This window comes from Sciurus vulgaris (genome assembly GCF_902686455.1).
Source record: "Sciurus vulgaris genome assembly, chromosome: 8".
Classification (NCBI taxonomy): Eukaryota; Metazoa; Chordata; class Mammalia; order Rodentia; family Sciuridae; genus Sciurus; species Sciurus vulgaris.
Genome location: NC_136468.1, coordinates 83,406,438 through 83,428,217, shown reverse-complemented (window position 1 = coordinate 83,428,217; position 21,780 = coordinate 83,406,438). Strand labels below are relative to the sequence as shown.

Sequence of the window (21,780 nt, the reverse complement as noted above, 5' to 3'; positions counted from 1 at the left end):
TCAGATTTTCCTGGGTTTTAGAATATTTGTACAGACTTAAACGGTTAGGCACCCCTAATCCAAAAAATGTGAAATCTGAAATGCTTTGAAACCAAAAACATGTGCTCAAAAGATTTCAGATTTCAGACCATTTCCGATTCTGGATTGCAGGGCAAGAAACATGCCCCACTGACTCCTGTGCCTGGCACCTAAAGTAGTGCCTACCCACTCCTCAGTTGGCATCTTCTATCCGACATTTTGTTTCCTAAAGCACTGGTCTTGACTTCTCTCCTGGTTTACAAGGAGCCCCGACACAAATGTTGTGGGATAAAACACATCTCTTAGCATGAATCTGCTAAGTGAAAATCATGTACTTGTTCAAATCTAGCTTTAATTTGTACATTATAAATGCTGTTGTTCTCTGCAATATTTCCAATAATGCCAACACAAACAATAAATCTGCAACTGTGACTAAAAATTGACTTGTTCTGAGAAATGGCTTTCTGGGTAGAAAAAAATAAATTTTTATCACTTCAAAAGGGGAAATATCACTTGCCATCTTTCCATTCTCGGGTAGCATGATGTATGAAACCAAAGAGTTCATCTGTTGTCACAGCTTTAGGATTCAAGTCATTCCAAATGGGTTTCTGCTTCATGTTGACATATGTTCGGTTCAGTGTTCTCAAAATCTGAGGAGAGGGAAAAGTGAGCCAAGAAAATGAATACTAATGTAAGCTAAATGGAAAAAATTTCCAAAGGGTTTTCCTTATTCACTACATGTTACCAGATATTCTGTGTACAAAGATTGAGAAGGGTGGCAAATGGACACATGTGCATTTCCATTATCATCTTGACAAGTTTAATCTCACAATCGCACAGGGAACAGTCAGTTCACCCGATTATCATTTAGACTAGAGAAAGTCACTATTATTTGAGATTTTTATCCAAGTGTGCAGAATGAAGGACTATGTATTCATGTTCATATTTATAAAATCATCCAGCCAGAATTATTTAGATCAGTTTCTCCTCAAATTTAGCATATACCATGACTGCCCAGAGAGTGTTAAAACAGATTGTTGGGCTCAACCCCAGAGTTTCTAATCTGGTAGGTATATATAAGGTGGGATGGGTAATTTGCATGTCTAACAAGGGCCCAGGTGATGCCAATGATGCTGGTCTGGACATACGTGAGTGACTTAGTGACCCAAAGCAGTGATCCTTAAGAGGATGCCGCCTTGACTTGGGGGAAGCCGGATTGAGCTACTGGGCTTTTAGTGGGTAGAGGGCAGAGATGCAGCTAAACACCTTACAATGCCCTCAACAGCCACCTGCAACAAAGACTTAACCAGTCCAGGATGTTACTAGTGCCAAGGTTGAAAAATCCTGCAGTAGATAATGAGGAAAAGAAGCCTGAGGATATAAACTTACAGAATAGATGCTCAAGATGTGTCTGCTTAATTAAAGGACACCTTAACCCAAGCATTTGCCCCAGCTGTCCCTTCTGCTTTCTCTGAAAATCCATAGCTTTTGTTTTAAATATTTATCATCATGACCTACTCCTAAGGGTTTTGAAAGACTGATAAACAATTGCCCAGTACTTTAGAATGGTAAGTTACTAAATAACAAGGCCTGAGCTTCAGCGATCTGGTTTTATCAGTTTAACTACAAGTTGAACTGAATAGGTGAAGACCAGATGAAAGAAATTAAATGCCTTAGGAATAGTAAGCTTATATTTTTAGAAACCATTAATCTACTGGAAGTTATAGAATTTAATTTTATCCTTCCATGAACCATGGCCTACATCTGAAACTTACTCTAACAAAATAATGATAGGCCTATCAGTTATCTACTTTGATATTTGAATTATTACATTTATCTAGAAAAATCTCCATACAGAGCCTCCCTTTGCAATTGTTCGACTTTGCATTCAGGTCGAAGAACTTACAAGTTCTATATACACTCATGCTCTAAAACTTCAATGCCCATTCTGATTATTTTTAGTTGCTGGCTACCAAATATGTTTATACCCAGGCATCCTGAATTAAAATGCATGCAGTTCTGCCTATACTGTCTGCCAACCAAGAAAATAAGTATGCTGCCAGGACTGTCAGTAAGGCCAAACAAAATCAAGCAGTGAACTGAAAATGGGAGTAAAAGCGCCCATAGCATATCAACATCATGTAGAGAAAATCACACATAGTGTAACTAGCACAGGGATCTCAAAAAAAAAAAAAAAGGTCTCTGTGTTCTTTTGATAAAAGAACACAGGTATGAGTGTGTAAATTAAAGGCTTGTGGAGGGTGACAGGCATTTCACCTGGATAGCCCCACCTCCATCTCAGCTTGCTTTTCCTGGATGCTTTATATGTTTATCTCCTCTACTGATGTAAGGGAAGTTGGTGTCAATTGTTGAACACAGCAACACTAGAGTCTCAGATTCTAACCCAAAATTTTGGTGGGTTTCAGCAAAGGGAACTCTTTTATATTGCACTGAAAATAACAACAAAAATTTTAAAGTGTCTTCTCAGGCTGCAAGCTCCCAGACCATTTATCATACCTTACTCTTTCCTGTGCCTGCGTTTCCAACCACGAAGACAGAGTGCCGCAAGGTCAACAGTTCCTCAAGCTGGACAACCTGCAGGCCAAACAGCTGGTCATTGGTTTCCTTTCATGAGTTGGTGACAAAAAAGACAATCTTACCCTGTTTTTGCCCAATTCTTTTTTCCTTACAACCCAAACCAATCTCCACTGGCTTTATGTCCAAAGAAAATTAAAACAGACAACAAGTCCAAGTATCATTTCTTCTGGATCTTCCACAGAGAATACAGGAGTGCAAATAAATTAAACCATTATTTTATCAATTATGTGGTACCGCTCTTCATAAAGCTTTGAACAAAAACAGTCTACAGCCAATCATTGCCTACAACTGAGTTGATTTATAGTACATAAAATATCTAAAATGGATAGTACGTATGTTTGTTATACATATTATATATGTAAGACAACATCCATGTAATCACTAAACCCAAACTGAGCATGCCCATGCACAAGACTGTGATAAGCCAGATAGTATCTTCCTGGGTTATTTTTGTGCTTGCTGACATTCCTCCTCCATTAAAAGTAAGCACCAATGATTTTACTGCTAATGTTCTCTAAAATAGAAGGGAGAGAGAATTAGATAAATTTTTGGTGCATATCACCAAGATGTTTTATAAATGAAATGTACACTTTCAAACCACAATTTCATCATCTCTACGTTTATACCTTCTCACTGAATGGGACTACTAAAATATTTACTTAAATTTACTTTAGTTAAGATTGTCATATTAAAATGCTTGGGAATATTTATTAAGACCATAGTAAGGCCAGGGTAATATAAATTAATGTTTTGGTTGAGCACCACTAAAGCAGTGATTTGCACTGTGAATCCCAAGGACTGCCACAAAAAGCAAATGCTTCTTTTACTTTGAGAAGGAAGCTCTCCTCTGGCTGCAGGCGAAGCTCCAGGGTAGACTGCCTGACCATCTGTTCAAAGTGTGGCTTCCTTCTCCGGGGTACCTCCAGGGCTGGAAAAAGGTCCCCGATCAGACCCAGAAACACTGGGACGTCATCAGTCACTATTTTAGGCATATTGAAGTCCCTTAATGCTCGCATGAGTACCTAGGAAGGAGAACAGAAAGCACTTTATCAAAAAGCTAATATAGTACATTTCAATAAGACAGCAGAAAGGCTTTTCAAAGTTTTTACCATGAAGAAACAGTAACTACTTGAGGAGATAAATATGTTTGGCCTGATTTAAACATTATACAAAGTATACATGTATTGAATCATCTCAGGTTACCCCACTAAGATGTAATATTTTATGCTTTTATTTACCAATTAAAGTTAATCTTTAATAAAAGCAATATGCTGGGCACTGTATTGCATGCCTGCCTGTAATCCCAGTGACTTAGGAGGCTGAGGCAGGAGGATTGCCATTTGGAGACTAGCCTCAGCTAGTCTCAAAATAATAATAATTAAAAAAAAAAAAAAAAAAAAAAAGACTGGGGATGTAGCTCAGGGAAAGAGTGTCCCTGGGTTCCATCTCATGCCACTCCTCTACGCTCCCAAAAATGCAAGACAAAGTCTCAGAAACACCTAACAAACTGAAGATGCTCTTTAGAATCTGGCATCTGAAATGTGAGGTGTTGGTACTGTTCTTCATGGATGGCATCCTATCTATGAGGAGGTGAAGTGCCCTTCAGTTGACATAACAGAACATGAGAAGGTTCAAATGAGAGGATGCATAAGTGTCAGGACAGGACCAGCAAGGAGCCCCGTTCCTTCCCTACCAACACTCTGTTCTGCCTTCAGCAAACACAGCCCTTCTCCTTAATGTCCAAATTCCAAATTGTAAATTAACTAAACCTGTCAGATTAATTTGTCCCAAGTACTCTAAGATATCGGAATGATAATCTCAAACATTTTTAGTTTGGCACTTAGTTCTCCATTAGCTGAAAATCAAAGAGGGCTTCAGATTTTAGAAGCAATCACTCAAACATCAGGATAACTTTCAGAGAAAGTGCTAAGCATCCTATCCACAATAACCACATAGCAGGAGAAAATCGAAAGAAAATGTGGACAAAGCCTGAACTGTGACTATGAGAAATACTTGCAAATAAAAAGGAATATAATAAATACACTTAAATATATAAAGATACTTACTGATTGGCTCTATTTTTTTCTCTACTTCTGAAGCCATGCTGCCTGTACATATAGTCATGGGCATTCACTACACTCTGTGCTTCATGGGGAAAATGTATAATGCGGTGTCATTTCTCCCTAGGAAGAACGTTTTCCTTGCAGCTTTGAACAACCCCCTGCATTGGGGCTAAGCAACCGTCTTTCTTGCTTCATGCCCATTTTACATCCCATACAATGGATGCAATTTCTCTCATTAGGTTGTATCTTCCCTGACTTTTCAGAATTAATACTCCAACTCAATTAATCAGGTTTCTAAAGTGTTCCTCAAAGGAAATCAAACAGAGATTACTGAATCACTTGATTATAACTGTCAAAATACTTTTTGTGACTGATGTTTCAAAAGCACTTATAAAATCACATTTTATTTCCCAGAATTGTATCTCCAAATTCAAGAACACTTGTAATCTCTTATAAGAAATGCCAGTCTTTAAACTGTACGGCATTAAGAATAGATGTTATTTATTTGAAGTCATGCTATGCCCGTCTCACCATCCAGGTACAGCCTTTCATTTCTATGAAGCCATTCAGTTACTCACTCAAGAAAATCACATTAGCACTTGGTGTACCTGATCTTCAGGTCTATTTTTATCTCCTCGTTTCAGGGAGCCAGCTACAACCAAGACAGATTTAATAGCACGAAGTCCCCAGTCGTAATGATCCTAAAATCAAGGCAGAGGTATGCGTGGTCAAGAATTAAGAGAAAGGACTAAGATTCTCATTCCAGAAGTAAAAGCTGCAAGTTAAAAGAGTTCAGATACATGCACGCTTTAATGATTCAAAATGTTTCCTTCTCCTTTCTGAAACTGTGGAACTCATGTGTCTGGGGTGGGTGTCCAGCTTCTTTCCCATTTTCCTGCCTCTGCCAGCAAATCTTTCCACAGCACTTTTCTGCAGCTTTTGCCCAGGGCTCCATCTACCTCCCACGCTCTTCTCTCTTAATAAGCCTTCTAACTCGGGAGCTTGACTCTTCCCTATGTTCCCCTCCAACATAAGCACATCTCTCCAGCTGTGCACTGAGGACCCTGCTGTCCTGCCCTTCCCTGGCCCTGGCCCTCTATGACTAATTGTCCTACTTATCCCTTAACCACTTAGACACTCCTGCACTGAGACCAGCACTAAGTATAATAAAAGCCAAATTATTAACATTGAGTGATAAACCAGTTCCTCTGGTTGTCCCTGATGAAGTCTTCTCCCACAGGCTCTGAGCTCCTGGAAGACAGAGAGGTATCTTACTTACTTCTGTTCTCTAGATTCCAGCACAGTGCCTGGCACAGTAGAGGTGCTCATAAAGATGCACTGAATAAACTTGGTTCAAATGTGTTTGATTTTGTGGGACTGACTTTCTCTTCCTTGCCCAACTATAGTTCACATAGTAAAATCCTTCTCTCAAAGGTCTCTCAGCTAGACCCCACCTCTGAGCCTCAGAATCAATATCTGCAAAGAGGCAGACACATGTCCATCTACTTCACAAGAGGCTGTAGGAGTAAAATGAGTTAACATGCTTATAAATTCTTTGTGGGCTGTGGAACTATACGTACATGCATAAATATGTCATTTAGTCCATTAGCAGATAACAAAAATCAATTTAGTGGGTCTTGACCATCATTTTTGTTGGTAATAAATTAAAGCGGAGTGGAATCAAAAGACACCAGAGTGCAATGCAAGTTAGAAGGGCAAGGAGTGTTTTGGTGAAAATTCTTGGTTCACTTGTTCCTGTGTGTGCCTGTGCATGGGTGTGTGTCCTGATCTCTAAGTATTTTTTCCCCTCCCTGTGGCTCATGGTAAAAGTCACTTTAAAATCATTGATACAGAAGTAGAGTGGGGCTTGAGGAGGGAGGAAGACGGGAAGAACCAGAATTTGAAGAGCGAGGAGGTCTGGGAGAGGGCTAAGTTCTTACAGCAACAATATTAAAGGGAGAAGACAAAAGAAATTTTGGGCACAAATTTAAGGGGACTTGGTGACCCTCCTAAACATTTAAATATTGCAAACAACTGCTAAAATCATCTTTACTGCCTTCATTATATTCTTCCTTTGGTTCAAAAACGTCCACTGATTCTTCTCCCAAGTTCATCCTTGCAGTATGGAATGGTGTCTATGAACTATGTGTCTCACTAGCTCTCCTGTCCTGGTCAGACTTCTTTTCCTTCATCTCATTCATAACATTTCTTTTTCCTTCTGTGTTCTATCTTTACATCCAAAATCTTTCTTTTAAATTCTAGACAGAATTTAAAATAATAGAATTCAAATCATGCCTCCACTTGTTTTCTGTGGACCTTGGACAGATTATTTCACTTAGTTTCCTCATCTGTAGAATAGGTTCAACACTACCTGGACTCAGGTTTTATGAAGACTTTGTGTGGACTCAGTCTTATGAAGACTTTGAAACATAGTACATGGCATTTTGTTCAATAAATGCTGGTTCCTCTCTCCTGTGAAAACTCATAATCTTTTTATTATTTCTTCTAATTATTTTTCATGTAACTAAATCTCCTAAATTCTTTGAAATCAGAAATCTGGGTAATGGCTTTGTTTTGCATACTACCTCTTCATCAGCAGCAGTAAGAAACACATCACCTGCATACAGTAGATGCTACTAAATGGTTTACATGTTACTCCTGAGAAGGAACATGGTTCTAATTCCATGTTTCCTGGGTTCAGTTACATTTTTTCTTCTCAATTTTCTTATTATGAAATTTTAATGAACTTATTTAAAGAAAAAGTAAGATTACAAGAAATGAAAATACCAAGAATCTTACCCAGAGCCAACAATTAAAAGTCACAATGCATTTTCCAGTCACTTCGTGTGTAGAGAAAACACACAATATAAAATGTAAGACACATGCAAATTTGAGCTCACTTTCAGTTTGATACGCTGTTTTTGCATTTAATGATGTTGTAAATATTTTTCTATATTATTAAATTTTATGTTTCCTCCCAAAATATAAATTCACAGTTATTAAAAGAATGAAATAACTTTATTCCTCTGATTCCATATCTCACCCTAATAATGAGCAAGTTAAAAATGAAAACCTTGGAGAGTAAAGGTAACTGTGTAGTTGCAATTGGTATTTTAAAACTTTCATTCTGTAACAGTTGAAAATTAATGTCACCAGGAATGAATGAAAGGTCATGGAAGGCCAAAAGTCGAAGGTGTTCATGAGGTCAAATTTTAAAATGTTGATGCTGACCATGTATAATTTTTGTGGCACATCAGCAACTTCAATGAACCTGCAAGAAGCTCATGACTGGAGAGTAGAGAGGGTGTGAGTTTGACCCATTTCAGAGAGGAAGGAATTAGACAACAAAAGTTGGGAAAAAAAAAAAAAAAGGCAACCCCAACTTCAAGTAAAGGATTGTCAACAAATTAAAAAAATCATTAACCTTTCTTCAGAAAAATCAATATCACCTCACTCTTGGAAACACTCCTGTCTTCTCCCACTGAAAAGCAATATTCTTAGCAAGAAAGAGAAGCAACGTAAGATTACCTTTATAATTATGGCACTGATACTGCCTAAACAAAACACATGGCCCATTGATTGAAAACTATTAAATATAAATAAGACATTAGAATACTAAAATGTCTAACATTTTCTTTCAAAAAAATACATAGTGTAAAATACAGATTTTCAAAATTCTATGTAACATGTAAAATCATTTGTAAGCGCAATTTGAATGCTAAATTACCCAACATCCATATTTCAAAAGCTGTTTTAATGGGATGTAAAAACCAAGGAAAAGTAACAAAAGACCCTTCACCTGCTTGGACAGGAGCTCCTTGCAGAGCGTGTACAATGAAATGAACTTTCGGGCTAATGAGCGTGCGTCCACAAAACCTTCAGCAACTAACATGATTTCGCAGATCAGCTCAATGTCAGGGGCCACCATGGCACAGGGTCTAAAATATAAACATGAAATTTAGTTTCAAAATGTGATAAGGTCATGAGTCCAAGTTGCTTAAATCAAGTGATTAATCTGTCCCAACATTCTCACCACTCCTAAGCAGATCACAATTACCTCTGTCAATCACAGCTAACAAGACCCTTCCATTCAACTAAAAAACATTCACTAGTGAGTGGATACCTAGGAAAAGAAGGCAAGTCAGGAATAGAAAAGTCTGGATGGAGGAGTCTACAAAAAAATGGATGGATATATTCTGTAAACTTCTTTTTTGTTGTTGTTGTTGCTTTTTTAGTTTTTGGTTTTTGTCTGTTTTGTTTTGGTGCTGGGGATCGAACCCAGGGCATCAAGCATGCTAAGGATGCACTCTGCCAGGAGCTGCTCAGGTTATTCCATTAGGTTCACCAGCCTGTAAACATCTGGTGTTTAAGTTGTCACTGCAAAAAAGAACAGTGGATGATCTGTGCTAGAGGCCAGCTTCACAGGTGGCTAGTGAGGTGCTGGTAAAGTGGAAACCATCAGCCATTCTGAAAACGGTGCTTGCTCATTTCCTTGGACTAAACCCCTTCACCACAGCTGGTTTTCAAGCTCGCGTTCCATCCTAAATACAGTCCTAGAAGATGTGCTGTAGGTCAACAGCATACAGACACCACAACTAACCTCCAGAGCACAACCAGCAGTAAAATAATCATGAAGTCAGGAGTTGAATATTGGTGACCTTTGCTATGATAAAATTTATTTAATCAAGATTGGTATAATTTAGCTTTTATTAGTGGCTGTACTTAACCAGCAACTCAGTCAATTCATGAACATTTAACCATCAGCTCTCAAAAACTTATATAAACCATCTTTAGCACAACACTGCCTGGGGCCAACCTGGAGAGATTTTTAAGTTGTGTTTTGTTTTTTTTTTTGTTTTGTTTTGTTTTTTTTTTTGGGTGCTGGGGATCGAACCCAGGGCTTTGTGCTTGCAAGGCAAGCACTCTACTGACTGAGCTATCTCCCCAGCCCCTGGAGAGATTTTTGAAGATAAAAATCTAGAAAAACAAAGTTCACCTGGTTTTGGAGGGGTCTTTCAAAAAGTCCTCCCTAAAGACAGTTGCCAGTAATAGCAACATGTGAAAAATTGAATGGCATCATTCAATTAAGTCTAAGCACAAAGAAGGAGCAAGAACAAATAAGCTAATTATTTTATAGCCTTAAAACTACATCACAATATTTATCTACCTGTTTCTGTAAATATAATTACAGCCTAATTTATGGACATCACATTATTCTAAACATTCCTCAGGTTTTTGTTGTTGTTATTGTTTTGTTTGTTTATTTTCTGATTAAGGTTATTGAATATTTCATGTGTCTAAGATGACCACCTCCCTACTTTTTATCACATTTATTACTGCCCATCAAATGACAGAGGAAATAAAGATGAAAAGTAAACAGGGGAGAGAAAAGACTAGCTCATATTGTAAGCTCAAATTAATATAGATATTGATTTGCTTTTATGGTGTTGGGTATTGAACCCAGGACTCCATGCATACTTACCATGCACTCTACCACTTAGCCATATCCCTACGCACAGATAATGTTTACTGAGCACTTATTCCATGCCATATTAGGGTTCTAAAGGCACCCTTCTACTTAATTCTCACAATGCTATGAGACAGCTACTCCTCTTCATTTACAGTGGTACAGACTGACATCCCCAAAACACATGCGCAGGCCTGAGGCCACACAGTTGGTAAGTGGTGGAATCAGGAGATTCCTAGCACCCACATGGTCTCCACTCATAAACAATGCTTTCTTCACCCACAATTTTCCTCAGATTTTGCTGATACTAACAAATGCTGCCACACTAATTCCTTAAACAAAATTTATGAACACGTCACCAAACAATTTAAAATTTTGAGACTCAGATGAAGAAACACATAAGATAAATTGGGTCATAAATATAAAAAATCGGCTAGGTACAAGAATGGAGGAAGGAGGGACTGTATAGAGGGAAAAGAGGGGTGGGAGGGGTGGGGGAAAGGAAAAAAATAACAGAATGAATCAAACACCATTACCCTATGTAAATGTGTGATTACACAAATGGTACACCTCTACTTCATGTACAGAGAAACAAGATGTACCCCATTTGTTTACAATTAAAAAAAAAGACCAATACCTGGAGATTAAATAACATGCTATTATATGATGAATGGATAACAGAAGACATCAGGAGGGAAATAAAAAAATTCTTAGAAGTAAACAAGAACAAAGACACATCATATCAAAATCTCTGGGACGCTATGAAAGCAGTATTTAGAGGAAGATTTATTTCATGGTTTGCATTCAACAAAAGAAGTAGAAATCAACAAACAAACGACTTAACACTACAGCTCAAAGCCCTAGAAAAAGAAGAGCAGACCAACACCAAAAGTAGTAGAAGACAGGAAATAGTTAAAATCAGAGCCGAAATCAACGAAATCGAAACAAAAGAAACAATCGGAAAAATTAACAAAATAAATAGTTGGTCCTTTGAAAAAATAAACAAAATTGATATACCCTTAGCCACGCTAACAGAGAGAAAGAGGGAGAAAACTCAGATTACTAAAATTCACAATGAACAAGGAAATATCACAACAGACACGAGTGAAATACAAAACATAATTAGAAGCTATTTTGAAAATCTATACTCCAACAAAATAGAAAACCTCGAACATCAACAAGTTTCTAGAGACATATGAATTACCTAAACTGAACGAGGAGGACTTACACAACTTAAATAAATCAATTTCAAGCAATGAAATAGAAGAGGTCATCAAAAGCCTACCAACAAAGAAAAAGTCCGGGACCAGACAGGTTCTCAGCCCAGTTCTACAAAACCTTTAAAGAAGAGCTCATTCCAATACTCCTCAAAGTATTCCATGAAATAGAAGAGGAGGGAACCCTCCCAAACTCATTCTATGAAGCCAATATCACACTGATACCTAAACCAGATAGAGACACATTGAGAAAAGAAAATTTCAGACCAATATCCTTAATGAACATTGACGCAAAAATTCTCAACAAAATTTTAGCAAATCGCATACAAAAATATATTAAAAAGATAGTGCACCACGATCAAGTGGGTTTTACCCCAGGGATGCAAGGTTGGTTCAACATCTGGAAATCAATAAATGTCATTCACCATATCAACAGACTAAAAGTTAAGAATCACATGATTATTTCAATAGATGCAGAAAAAGCATTCGATAAAATACAGCATCCCTTCATGCTCAAAACACTAGAAAAAATTGGGGTAGTGGGAACATTCCTTAACATTGTAAAGGCCATCTACACTAAGCCCATGGCCAATATCATTCTAAATGGTGAAAAACTGAAAGCATTCCCCCTAAAAACTGGAACAAGGCAGGGATGCCCTCTTTCACCACTTCTATTCAATATCATTCTTGAGACTCTAGCCAGAGCAATTAGACAAACCAAAGAAATTAAAGGGATACGAATTGGAAAAGAAGAACTCATACTATCCCTGTTCGCTGATGACATGATTATATATTTAGAGGAACCTGGAAATTCCACCAGAAAACTCTTAGAACTCATAAGTGAATTCAGTAAAGTAGCAGGTTACAAGATCAATGCTCATAAATCCTTGCATTTTTATACATAAGTGATGAATCTTCAGAAAGAGAAATTAGGAAAACTACCCCCTTCACAATAGCATTGAAAAAAATAAAATACTTGGGAATCAATCTCACAAAAGAGGTGAAAGACCTCTACAATGAGAACTACAGTACACTAAAGAAAGAAATTAAAGAACACCTTAGAAGATGGAAAGATCTCCCATGTTCTTGGATAGAAAGAATTAATATTGTCAAAATGGCCATACTACCTAAAGTGCTATACAGATTCAATGCAATTCCAATTAAAATCCCAATGATGTACCTTACAGAAATAGAGCAAGCAATTATGAAATTCATCTGGAAGAATAAAAAACCCAGAATAGCTAAAGCAATCCTCAGTAGAAAGAGTGAAGCAGGGGGTATTGCAATACCAGAACTTCAACTCTATTACAAAGCAATAGTAACAAAAATGACATGGTATTGGTACCAAAATAGAAAGGTAGATCAATGGTACAGAATAGAGGACATGGACACAAACCCAAATAAATACATTTTTCTCATACTAGACAAAGGTGCCAAAAATGTGCAATGGAGAAAAGATATCCTCTTCAACAAATGGTGCTGGGAAAACTGGAAATCCATATGCAACAGAATGAAATTAAACCCCTATCTCTCACCCTGCACAAAATTCAACTCAAAATGGATCAAGGACCTCGGAATCAGACCAGAGACCCTGCATCTTATAGAAGAAGAAGTAGGTCCAAACCTTCAACTTGTTGGCTTAGGATCAGATTTCCTTAACAGGACTCCCATAGCACAAGAAATAAAAGCAAGATTCAACAACTGGGATAGATTCAAACTAGAAAGCTTTCTCTCAGCAAAGAAAACTATAAGTAATGTGAAGAGAGAGCCTACAGAGTGGGAGAATATCTTTGCCACTCATACTTCAGATAGAGCACTAATCTCCAGAATCTATAAAGAACTCAAAAAACTCTACACCAAGAATACAAATAATCCAATCAACAAATGGGCTAAGGAAATGAACAGACACTTCGCAGAAGATCTACAAGAAATCAACAGATAAAAAAAAAAAAAAAGAAATCAACAGATATATGAAAAATGTTCATCATCTCTAGCAATAAGAGAAATGCAAATCAAAACTACCCTAAGATTTCATCTCACCCCAATTAGAATGGCGATTATCAAGAACACAAGCAACAATAGGTGTTGGCGAGGATGTGGGGAAAAAGGTACACTCATACATTGCTGGTGGGGTTGCAAATTAGTGCAGCCACTCTGGAAAGCAGTATGGAGATTCCTCAGAAAGCTTGGAATGGAACCACCATTTGACCCAGCTATCCCACTCCTTGGCCTATACCCAAAAGACTTAAAATCAGCATACTACAGAGATATAGCCACATCAATGTTCATTGCTGCTCAATTCACCATAGCCAGATTGTGGAACCAACCTAGATGCCCTTCAATTGATGAGTGGATAAAGAAACTGTGGCATATATATACAATGGAATATTACTCCGCCATGAAGAATGATAAAATTATGGCATTTGCAGGCAAATGGATGAAATTGGAGAATATCATGCTAAGTGAGATAAGCCGATCTCAAAAAACTAAAGGACGAATGATCTCGCTGATAAGCGGATGAGGACAAATAATGGGGGTAGAAGGGGTTAGCGTTAGGGTTAGGTTTAGGGTTAGGGATAAGGAGGGTGGTAAGAATGGAGGGAGGAAGGAAGGACTGTATAGAGGGAAAAGAGGGGTGGGGGGGGAGGAAAAAAGAGAACGAACAAACAATATTGCCCTATGTAAATTTATGATTACACAAATGGTATGCCTTGACTCCATGTACAAATAGAGAAACAACATGTATCCCATTTGTTTAAATAATAAAAAAAGAAAAAAAATTGAAAGAATGCATAGATTAACTATTATACTTATTGAAGAAGACAGTAAGGTCCAGGTGCAAGAGTGATATATAAAAATAAATTATATTTTCATATAAACAATAAATAGCAAATGAAATTCTCTTACTCTGCTGACTTAAAATACATGGTACAACCTTTCAGAATTGTCTTCTATAGTTGAACCTACCTATAATCTAGCAATACCATTCCTAGGTATATAAAAATGCATGTATACATGCACTGAGAAGGTGTACATCAATGTTCATGGCAGCAGTATAAACAATACCTAAGAACTGAAAGCAACCCAAATGTCCATTGATAGTAGATTGGATAAATAAATTGTATGTTTTTGTATAATCGGTCATTATAAAACAGTAAAATGAAGATCTCATATCCACATTCACCTGTAAGTAAATCTCACGACCACAATGTGTGTAAAGAAAATCAGAAATAAATAATATATATTCCGATGTTTAAAAAAAAAAGAATGTAAAAAAAAAAAAATCTGCAAAGTTGAACAATTTCCCCACAAAACTTTCCCTGAGCATAAGATAGAAGCATACCTGATTTTTCTTTTCTTTTTTTTTTAAGAGTTCTGTAATTATTACCTTTCATATCTAGGATAGTTTTTCTAGAATTTTTTGAAAGAATATAAGATTACTATATTATAAAATTACTATGCTAGAGAAAGCTCTTATTATGAGAAAAGGAAAACATTCAATATGGGGTGTTAGAATATTTGAGTAACTATTAGGGAAAAGGACTATTTAAATACTCATTTCATATTACCTACTAAAACAAGTTCTCATTAGATGAATTACATTGAAAAATATGAAAACATTAGAAAATTCATCACATATACATGTGACTGAGTATTTTAGTTAGCACAAAGTTTCCTGAACTCTTTTTTAAAATTAAATAGAGAAAACTATGCAAATCTTTTAAAAAATTAGAAAATTCAAATGAAATATGGTTAAATATCTAGATGAGTTGTGAAGGCAAATTTTAAACTTGAAAGGACTGAAAGAAACCACACTAAATACTATAGAGATTCTTACAACATATGTAAAGTGGTGTATTATTTTGAAGGCACACTAAATAAAAGACACATATTGTTAACTCTAAGAACTCCTGAAAAATAAAATCGGTATGCTTCTATCTTATCCTTAGGGAAAAGAGAAAGAAGACACAAATTACCCACATCAGGCATGGAACTTAGGACATCAGCAAAAATAGTAAAAGAATAATTTGAACAAATGTATTTTAGTACATTTGATAATCCAGACCATAAATTCCTGAAAAGATATAGATTATTAAAAATAATTCAAGAAAAAATTAAAAACCTTAATTGCTTCATATGTTCTAAAAATTCAATTATTAAAAAGATTCCCATGAAGAAAAATCTAGGTCCAGATGGCTTTGCTGATTAATTCTAGCAAATAATTATGGACTAAATAATAGTAATCCTACACAAAGTCTTAAGAAAATAGAGAACATTTGCCAACTAATTTCATGAGATCAGCATTATTCTGATGCCCAAACCAGACAAAGATTAGAAGAAAGGACACTACAGACCATTATTCCTCTGAGTAGTTTTCTTCTTCTTCTTCTGAATACTGGGGATTAAACCCAGGGCCTGACACATGCTAGGCAAGCTCTCTACCACTGAGCTATATCTCCAGTCTCATAGCATAGATTTTTTTTTTTTTTTAATTTCACAACAAAACAGCAACATACTGAATCTAGCATTACACATAAAAAATAACACTGGCCAAAAAGGGTTTATCCCAGGAATGCAACACTGAAGGACTATTTAGCATTGGAAAATTAATCAATATAGTTTAGCACATTAACAGAATAAAGGGGAAAAAACATGAAAACTACAAAACACCACCACTTGTAGAAAACAACTGAAAATTCCTGCAAGCTTAAGCTAGGCAGTTTCCTGAGTAGAACATAAAACAAAGCAAATTGATAAATTTATTAAATTTAACCATTAAGACAATAGAAACGCTAGACACAAAATAAGAAAAATTTTGCAATGTGTCTATCTAATGAAGGAATTTTATGTAGAATACAGTATTTCCCAAAAGATGGTAAGAGGATGGCCAGGTAAGTACATGAAAAAATGGTCAGCATTAATATTCAGGGAAATGCAAACAAGACCCACAGTAACACACACTATATATCTACTGAATCGGCAAACCCTAAAAAGACTGATCATATCAGTTTTGTCAAGAATGTAAAGCAATAGGATTCTCAGGTATTGAGGGTGGGGTTGCAAAATGGCACAATCCGAGATTGCACATTCTTTTTTTTTTTTTTTTCGGTGCTGGGGATCAAACCCAGGGCCTTGTGCTTGCAACGCAAGCACTCTACCAACTGAGCTATATCCCCAGACCTGAGATTGCAGATTCTTAAAAGTAAAACACACATTCACCATACGAGACAGCAATTCCATTCTTAGGTATTTACCCCAAAGAAATGAAAACATATATTCATGCAAAGATTTATATCAATGTCCCTATCAGCTTTATTCATTATAGCCCCAAACTAAATGCATGTCTATCAATGGGTGAATGAATAACAAACTGTAATAGATCTGTACAATAGCATAGCAAACAGTGATAAAATATAACATAGTACTGAGAAGCTCAGTGATTGGGTGTATTTCAAAACTATAATGATCAAAGAAAGATGCCAGATATGAGTGAGTACATACTATCTAGGTTCGTTTGCATGAACTCTGAGAAAACTATTTAATCTATAATCATAGAGACTACCTCTGCAGTATATATGTGTGGTGTGGGGGGTAACTTTAGAAGAACAAGAGAACTTCAAAGGTGTGGTAAGTACCTTCAGTGTCTTGACTGGCATAGTGCTTCACCAGCTACACGCTTAAATGGGAGCATGTCATTGCATTAAATTACATCTGAACAAGGTGACTTAAAAGATAAGTGAATCGTAATGGAACTGGAAGTAATCCCATAGGTTCCCTTACAGACTGTGGGCAGGGGTATTCAATGGCAGAATGTTTTTGGAAAGCAGGTCTTCAATAGACATTCACCTAGTAATTCTACATTTAGCAGTTATTCTGGGGCAATTATCAGAAATAAGAATATTTTATCATGTGAATACATATTTATAGCCTATTTTGTAATCATACCAATCTGAAAGGAAAAACAAACCCTACATGTCAGATAGTAAGGAATGGTTTAGAAACCACAGACTAGCCATGAGAGGGACTTTTTTGGAGCTACATTAAATAATACTTTCAAAAATATTCCAATAATATAATAAAATGTGTATCTCAAAAATGTTAAGAGAACTAACTAAAAATCATGCTTACTATAACTTCTTAGTACCACAAAATGTAAACTAGGAAAAAACCCCACAATAATCAGTATTTCTGGGTGGTGATTCTAAGATTTTTTTTTCTTTATTCTTTTCTCTATTTGCCAAATATTTCATAATTTGTGAAAATCATATTTATAATAAAACATGACAAAACAGTTAATATTAAATATTTAAACTTACCACATAATTTTGAAATACTGACTTTGAATCTTGGTTTCGTAATTCACAAGCATTGATTTAGCATGGGGAAATTCTTTTATTACAAAGGGATCCCAAAGAAATACTGAGTTTTCCACAGGAATTTTCAAATGAAAACAAATCACTCAACAGTGCAAGCCAACGTTAGGTGGCATGAGCGTACCAGATGCTAAGTTGCAAAGCATAACACTTGCCTGAAAAGAGCTTTGAGATTTTCTGGTAATTCGGTTCGACCAGCATATCCTGGGTTCATAGTAATAAATATTCCAACTGATGGCTTCAGTGTGATGGCTTCTCCAAGAAATACAAATCTACCATAAAAAGAATGCCGACGGAATTAAATGTGCTCATTGAATATGAACGTGCATTGATAAATGCAAAACACTGCAAAATGCAAATTATCATTAGGAGGCTGTGTGTTCTGTGTGATTTCCTTTAAAATTCATAAGCATACATATTTTGAATATGTTTTGAAGCATGTTTATTAAAAATATCCTCCCTTCCCCCAGAAGAATTACAAATACGAGAAGTACTCTTTTTTAATCTTAGCATAGCCATAGTGCCCTAGAATATGCGAACAAGGGCTTGACTGTTTCAACACTGAATCAACAGGGAAAGCATTTTTGCCTTCAATGTGGGCTACAGGTCCCTGAGTGGGATACTGCAGAGATGGAAACTGTCCATGCCAAGAGGAGAAAGGGGCTCTCTGCTCAGTCTTTGTCTATTTGCTCACCGCTCTCTTCCTTCCTCCCTCCTATTTATTCAGTAAATATCTACTGATATTACTGAGAGGTAAAACAGCATGATGGTTATGATAGCTAGCTCTAGAGCCAGACTGTGAATGTTCAGAATCCAACTGTATCACTTTAGGCATGTTAATTATCCTCTCTATGCTACAATTCCACCATCTAATAATAAAAGAGGATAATAATATTACCCACCACATTTCATTATGTAAGGGGTTAAAAGAGATTATGAACACAACTGGTTAAGACCACCATGACTAGGAAATGGTAAAGGCTCAACAGATGTTAGTTATGACCATTGCTCTCATTATCACCTGGAAGCATGTAGAAGCAGTGATTCTCAGAAAAATATGTAAGGGCCCCACTAGGCTGTTGATGGCCAGAGTAATAGAATGGTAAAGGGCTGTAAGAGCCAAACTGAGAAATGAGTCGAAGGAAACTTTCAGATGGAGTCAGGGAGACAAAATGCAAGGCTGTTTCAACAAGATTTCTGACTGAAAAGGAGAAGGGTTGAAGTATTAGGGAACTGGACCTCTACCCCAGAATAGGGAGCGAAAAGATCTGGAGGAAAAACCCACCATGTTTAGGACTCAGAATACATTAGCTACTAGAAAATTAAAAGCAGACAGATTTCTGTATAGTCAAGGTAAAAATGGAGAAGTCTTCATGTCCTAGGTGTCAAGCAAGGGAATGCAGAGAGAGCAGGAGACAGGTGGCTATTGCCACATCTCATCCCCTGCATAGCAGGGACAGCCACCAGCCAAAGGTGTGGACCTCAATAAGGTAGGGCCACAAGATGCTGCAAGGCTTTGTGGTCCAGGTATGCTTCCATCTCTTAAATCTTTCCTTGATGGCAAAGAGAATTTCATCAACTCATGAAGAGCCTGGCAGACCATAGGTGGCCAGCCCAAGGATGAAGAGGCATGACACCAACATGTGGATATGGGAGACTATCAGAAAGTGTGGCTGGGAATCTTCAGAAGTCACTGCCAGGTTCAGTTACCTAGATTTCCACAACATATGAGGGCCTCTCATGGCATCTGGGTTTCATCAAGAAAGATTTTTAACAAAAACTAATAAAATATGGCTGGGAATCAAAGAGAAAAGAGCTGAACTTCTCTATATGGCATTAGGGTGGGGGTAGGTGAGACAACAGACATCTAAACATAGGAAACTGGTAGGGAACATAGACCCACGTAGGGAAAAGGAAGAAGTTTTCTAGAAGATGGAATCATCTGAATGTGTCCACTGATAAACTGAAAACTTCTAGAACAGGTTCGTGTTTCCAATGGGCTAGATAATCCTTCATCAATGGGGAGATTAAAAATGTCCCCATGCACAAGATAGCCAACTGAGCAAAATATTCTTAAAAATGAGAGGGATAGATCAGTCAGATAAATGAGGCTGCATGTGTGTGTGTGTGTATACATATTCATGCATATATATATACACATACCACCAGGTGGTTATAAAGAGAACCAGCATCGTGCTGTGTACTATAGTCTATTTTTTATACTAAGCCATCAAATCCTAATTGCCAGTCATGTTTTGCCCTTTGGAGCATGGCATTACATAGATAAGTAGTTATATTCTGGATATACATGAACTGTTTTCGCCCTGAGTTACTGGAAAACAAGGAGTTATCATCTACTAGGATCGGGCACTAACCAAGAAGGTGATGGTGAAAAGACCAAGATTTTGATTTTAGATAATTTAACGTGAGAGACTTCTGAGACATCAAATTGAGTCTTGAGGTGACCCAACAGGCAGCAGTTTCCATAAGTCTGGAGATGAAGGACAGGGAGTGTGGTCATCTGGGAACTGGCAACATGGAGATGGTTTCTGAAAGCCAAAGCACTAGATGAAATCACCAAGGGAGAAAATACAAAAACTGGAAAGAAGTTCAAAGACTGAGCCTTGTCAGACTCAGTATTAACAGCTCAGGAAATAAAAACAATAAAACACAGTAGCTAACTTTAATATGGTGCCTACTGTGTGGAAGACGCTTGCCCCAGTGCTGTCCACTGAATCACCACAGTGGTCTATAAGGTGGATGCTACGCTTTTCCCCATTTTATAGATGAGATGCAGCCAGGAACAGAGCAGCCGTGAGGTGAGAGGAAAGGGGGAGGTGTGGTGTCCTGCAAACCCCATGAAGAAAGTGAGTCACGCAGTAGGGAGTCAGATGCTTCCTGCAAAGTCAAGAAAGAAGAGGATGGAGGACTGATCACCAGATTTAGCATCATAGAAATTGTTGTTCAGTGATTCAAGAAACATGATCCGATTTTGTCGTATTCAACACAAAAAACCACAAATAAAATGGGAGGATATTAAAAATAAGTCTTCAAAATTAACTATTTTCTCACTTCATGTAATAGAGAGGTGGAATTACCTACATCATTCCATGTCATTTTTTCTATTTGGAACGAGAGAGAAAAAAGCCACGTGGCACTCACATCTTTCTCCTGTTTCTGATGGCATCGTGGATCGTTTTCACTTGCACTGCCACCACCGACAGGACCTCCACAGCAATGCGATTGAACTCATCGAAGCAACCCCAAGCTCCTGTCTGCACCAAACCCTTGTAGACATTTCCTATGGACTAAATGACAACGTGAAGCATTCAGAGTTGAACTGAAGGGGTCTGAAGCATTTACAGGTTGAGTCTTCCTAATCCAAAAATTGAAAATGTTCCAAAATCCAAAAATTTTTGATGCAACAAGTAGAGAATTCTATGAAACGTTGTTTCACGCACAAAAATATCAAAACAATTGTATAAAATGCCTTCAGTCTATGTAAAAGACATATATAAAATATAAATTAATTTTAGGTTTAGACTTGGGCCCCAACCGAAGACAGATACCTCATGGTGTGTAAGCAAATATTTCAAAATATGAAAACATCTGAATCCACATACTTCTGGTCTCAAGCATTTCGGACAAAGAATAATCTTTTGGCTCATTCCAAACAGGAATAATGTTGTTAGAAGACTCATTTTATACATTATTTCATAACTTACTTTGTAGTCCATTTGCTCTGAACAGTTGAATACATAAACCATCATGCCAAGGGCGCGTCCAAGATCTTTGGTGGTTTCCGTTTTCCCTGTACCTGCTGGGCCAGCTGGAGCCCCACTCATGGTTAGATGAAGTGACTGAGTTAAAGTAATATAACACCTTTACACAATAGAAAACAAATAATTACAGTCTCATATGAGATGTCTAAAACATTAGGGGCAACTGATTTTCTTAAACATTTAAGAAGCTAAGGTCAGGAATGTGGTAGTAACACATAGTATTGATGTATTTCTCCCTTGTTCTCATGACTACCATGTCAG

The 21,780-nt window shown here is 37.0% G+C and overlaps 1 protein-coding gene across 1 annotated transcript in view; it reads right to left on the bottom strand.

The window, feature by feature from the left end:
* Positions 1-21,780, bottom strand: part of DNAH11 (dynein axonemal heavy chain 11) — a 335,620-nt gene that overhangs the window by 176,966 nt on the left and 136,874 nt on the right. Inside the window, 8 exon segments of the mRNA XM_079151923.1 lie at positions 536-668; positions 2,536-2,613; positions 3,444-3,638; positions 5,288-5,380; positions 8,479-8,617; positions 17,893-18,009; positions 20,900-21,045; positions 21,463-21,619. Coding sequence (XP_079008049.1) covers positions 536-668; positions 2,536-2,613; positions 3,444-3,638; positions 5,288-5,380; positions 8,479-8,617; positions 17,893-18,009; positions 20,900-21,045; positions 21,463-21,619 — 1,058 coding nt within the window.